Source organism: Silene latifolia, chromosome X (assembly GCF_048544455.1).
Source record: "Silene latifolia isolate original U9 population chromosome X, ASM4854445v1, whole genome shotgun sequence".
NCBI lineage: Eukaryota > Viridiplantae > Streptophyta > Magnoliopsida > Caryophyllales > Caryophyllaceae > Silene > Silene latifolia.
Genome location: NC_133537.1, coordinates 4,638,745 through 4,643,443, shown reverse-complemented (window position 1 = coordinate 4,643,443; position 4,699 = coordinate 4,638,745). Strand labels below are relative to the sequence as shown.

Here is a 4,699-nt window from a genome sequence, read left to right as displayed (position 1 = left end):
CTATATTATTTAAGAAAAATGAGATGACGTTATTTGGAGATATCTAATCCCAGTACCACCCTTTCACATGCAAATGATGCAATATGTAGAGAACTGGCCACTGAAACTACTGAACCTACATACAATTCTACATAAAGACTTATATGGTGTTATTGAAATTAGGTGTCACCCAATAGCACACACATTATTAATTTTTGTAATCCACGTAAATTACCACCGTCTTACATATATGGAGTATTATACAAAAACATAAATAACCAATATGGAGCAATTAGTACCAAGATGGGCTAGATGAATACCCACAAAACCGAGTATTTCATTTCACTTTTTTTTTCATATACAAATAAACAATGTCCATCCTAATGACATACACTCCACCCTAACACCCTTTGACCTTTACCTTTGACATAACTTTATTTGATCACTAAATTAAATAACACCAAATTAATATTCTTATAATCCCTTTACTCATAATTAATCAACAACAATTAAACAAATAGCATACTCAAAATGGGCGGTGACATCCCACATGAGGCGGTTAATAATCACTATTGCACATTTTGCACTCACCAAACTCCACCTCCACCTCCTTTATAAATACTCCTCCATTCCTTTCCCTTAAGATTCCTACTCCCACCATTTCTCCTACTTATTCTTCCATTTTTTTCACATTTCTTATAAACTTTATACCTCCAAATTCACATTCAAATTCCATTTTTATCTTATCTTTATTCTAAAACACCTTCAATCAATTTCCAACATTTTGATTCATTTATAATATCTCAAGGATTCATTCAATAATCTTGATTCTTGCAATTGTCTATCAAAATGAATTCATCTAATTTCTCTACAACAACATTCTTATTATTTATAGTTGCTCAATTCTTGCTTAGAGGTAATTTGTGATAGTTATCTATTTTTCAATTTTGGTTGATACAGACGTGTATAAATGGATGAAATAGATAACTATTAACAGGAGTATGTCACAAGTTCGAATTAATAACTAACGTAGTGGTTTGTGTTATGTTACAGGTTTGTACGTGATGGGGACTACATTCACATTCGTTAACAAATGTGACCACCCAGTATGGCCAGGACTACTAGCAGGAGCTAGTAGTCCCAAGCTGGATAGCACAGGATTCGAGCTCCCACAAGGTGGAACTCGAACATTCCCAGCGCCAACAGGCTGGTCCGGCCGCTTCTGGGGCCGGACTGGCTGCACTTTCGACAGTTCCGGAGCCGGCTCCTGTTCAACAGGAGACTGCGGCTCCGGACAAGTCGAATGCAACGGTGCTGGGGCCGCACCTCCAGCAACGCTCGCCGAGTTCACCCTAAACGGGAGCGGCGGGCAGGACTTTTACGACGTAAGCCTAGTCGATGGATACAATCTTCCAATGATAGTCGAGTCGAGCGGGGGGTCAGGCGGGTGTCAAACCACCGGCTGTTTAGTAGACCTAAACAGACGGTGTCCCACCGAACTCCAATCCGAAGGTGGAGGCGCGTGCAGGAGCGCGTGTGAAGCGTTTGGAAGCCCAGAGTATTGTTGTAGTGGAGAATATAGCTCACCCGCGACTTGTAAGCCGAGCGCGTACTCACAGTTGTTTAAAAATGCGTGTCCGAGAGCGTATAGTTATGCGTATGATGATGCGAGTAGCACGTTCACATGTTCCGGAGCTGATTATACCATCACTTTCTGTCCCTCTACACCAAGGTACTGCCTCATTTTCAGTTCCTTTCATTATTACTCTATAATTATGGGTTTTTTGTATTTTGGGTCCGGAATTTCGTTTACAGTTGGCTTATTTACTGTTCCTGATAGCGATTTTGTTTTATTTCATTATTGGGTCTGTATGGATAGTCTGTAGTCTACGTATACTAACTTAGCGAGCCTTATTGATTAAAGGATGTTTCTCAATTGAAATTAGAAAGAAATATTTTTATGATACCATTATAAGATGGACACTTCTGTTTTCTTTCCTTCGTTCCCGACGTAACTGGTCGGTTAGTTTAGCTACTGGTTAGTTTACTGTTGTACTTGTATTTGTTCAGGACACTTCTGTTTTCTTTCCTTTAATATAATGGTTTACTTTTGTCGAAAAAAAAAAAATTATAAGATGGACAGGTTTCGAATTTACGGAGTATAATACTTTAGTAAATAGTCGTTAACAATGAAAAAAGACGGTAATTGAAATGATAATGGACGAAAAAAAAAGACGATAATTGAAATAATTATGGACGATAAAAAGTTGTGCCATTAATATATTGAGAAATTGTATATAACATCGTCTTTCAAGACATTGTGGTGGTACAACTAACATTATTATGAAACCGTCTCATAGTAATTACATTTTGTGTAAATATTGCAGCCAGAAAGCATCCATGGATCCTTCAGTAGGCGTTGGAGCAAATCCCGGGTCAAATCCTGTTCATGGAGCAGTAACCGGGTCAAATTCTGGTTCGGGATCAGCATCTTTGATGGCTGATGGGTCATGGCTAGCCAATTTGGCCTCAGGAAGCTCCTCAAATTTAAGACATCCTACAATTGCCTTACATTTCGCGTTACTATTCTTTTTCATCGCGCTTTTGAACTAGTACTTCACCTCCTCGATCAACCAATTCAATTGTTGATTACACAAGCTCGAGATCATTAGAAATTGTTCAAAAATTCATTGTTGACGTCAAATGTAAGTGTCACGGGAAATATAGGCGGGCAATCTCGGAACAAACATAATATGGTAGAGCCGAGCTGAGCTGAAATGTCGAAGTTAGGACATACATCACTTTAGACAAGTGATTGATTGACATTATTGAAGAAGACTCAAGATTCAAACTTTATTTTTTTTTTAGATTTTGATGTAAAAAAGATTAAGGTTGTGATGTAAAAAAAGGTGTTTTCTTTTGTTGGTTTTTTAAGATTTATTAGATTAGATTAGATCCGATTTCATGCATTTCGTTTTGTCCAAAGTTTGGATCCTTGAGGAAGAAGGAAAGTTAGAATGTATTAGGAAGATAGGTCCATTTTTTCACATGTACTACTATTGCTCAAAATGTATATTATTGATGTGAGCTATGAATGAATTAATGGCAGTATTCTTCTCAAGATTCAGATTTTGGTGACTTTAATTGTGCGTATGGAATGGATCATGTAGTTTAGATCTCAATTTGAGGCGTAAGGAGCCGGAGTTTGTTCAACCAAGTCTCGAAATTGGTTTGGTAAAATGAGCTCGGCTCAATCTTAGCCTACATACCCATTCTTGACCCAACTACGATCGAAGGCTGAAATAGGTATTGGTAAAATTAGGTTCAATCTTAGGGATATGATTTCGCGCACCCTACCCGTTCTTGACCAAATTACGATAGAAGGCAAACTCAACAACGCTCAAAATCTTGAATCGGATAGTTTATTTTACACTCATCTAATTTTTTTAATGACCTGTGTGCCTGTGTTATAGACCTTTTCTTTTCTACCTTCTGACCTTTCTTTTCCAACTTCTCTCCAACCTATTTCTTTAACACCATATTAAAATGGATTTTATTTTTTTTGCCACCTTTAATTGATAAAAAAAAAAAAAAAAAAAAAAAAAAAAAAAAAAAAGTAGACAAAAATTGAATTAGTTCCATTAATTTATTAATTTGTGAGAGAAGGTTAGAGGAAAAAAAAAAGTCTAAGTTGAGATTAAGATCTAGCCTATCTGAGCACGAGCGGAGATCAAATCGTTTACTTACAAGTCACAACACGACCGTGCTTTTATTTTTGAATGAAGACAAGAATGCGAGCATGGAAGGCTTCAAGTACACCGGACGAGGTTCAAACCTGTACAAAACAAATTGATATATAAAACCACTTGTTGTTGGTTGGGGAGGAGTAAAAGTAATGACAACAGAAAAATAACAGTAACAAGAAGATACTGCAACACACAAAATGCAAAGATATCTTATCATGGCAGCAGTGATTAATATGATGCTTAAGCCATAAGCTATGAATTATGAAATATCTTCCAATGATAAGGAATTCTTTTTCAAACGACTGATTTAATTCGACGAAAAAAGTCTTTAAATCCCTTGATTACACAACTGGAAACAGGATGAAGATGCCATTATCTGCAGATATGAGATAAGCTAACATCAGTAATGTGACCCAGCAAACCTTTTATGATTTATCTTTGATTTTCAACCAAAAGGGACTGTTTTTTTCCCACTAACAACGGTGCAAACATCGGATTACCAAATAAATATCAACATTTCAAGTTTGACGAACAAATTGACTTGATTTCAGAAATACTGTATTACACTACATTAGCACTAGTAGCTTTTTAGCATGCCTTTCGACTTTCCTTGTCGTTGAACGTCTTTCTGAAAGAAGTCCGCCATAACTATCATATACAAAAGTCCAGCATATCTCTATTATGTCCCAAAAGTATGGCACTCAAATATATATATCATGGGTTAAATTAGCTACCTACAAGACTACAATAAAGCTTCAGGAAGTCAGGAACGTATTCAAAGTACTCAGTATATTTACTATATCAAGTTTCCAGACTAAATAATGAGCAAATAAATGTATTGAAGGATATGCAATATATGTCAGGAATGACAATAACCAAGTTATGTACAAATCCCGTCATTGTTGAATTGGGATTGAAGGAGTAAAAAAAAAAAAAATCGAACTTCTTGTTACATGCTTGGATTTGGTGAATAA

General features: G+C 36.3%; 1 protein-coding gene across 1 annotated transcript; it reads left to right on the top strand.

Moving 5' to 3' along the window:
- Positions 1–632: 632 nt before the first annotated feature.
- On the top strand, positions 633–3,106 carry LOC141622369 (thaumatin-like protein 1). Its single transcript, XM_074438409.1, has 3 exons — positions 633–895; positions 1,033–1,711; positions 2,367–3,106. The coding sequence occupies exons 1-3, from the start codon at positions 829–831 to the stop codon at positions 2,590–2,592; spliced, it is 972 nt and encodes a 323-aa protein (XP_074294510.1). The 5' UTR covers positions 633–828; the 3' UTR covers positions 2,593–3,106.
- The last annotated feature ends 1,593 nt before the right edge of the window (positions 3,107–4,699 follow it).

Bases quoted from the DNA above. Each gene is read 5' to 3' on its own strand.
- LOC141622369 (XM_074438409.1), top strand. From the start codon at position 829: ATGAATTCATCTAATTTCTCTACAACAACATTCTTATTATTTATAGTT. The intron at 896-1,032 runs GTAATTTGTGAT...GTTATGTTACAG, and splicing joins TGCTCAATTCTTGCTTAGAG to GTTTGTACGTGATGGGGACT. The intron at 1,712-2,366 runs GTACTGCCTCAT...TAAATATTGCAG, and splicing joins TTCTGTCCCTCTACACCAAG to CCAGAAAGCATCCATGGATC.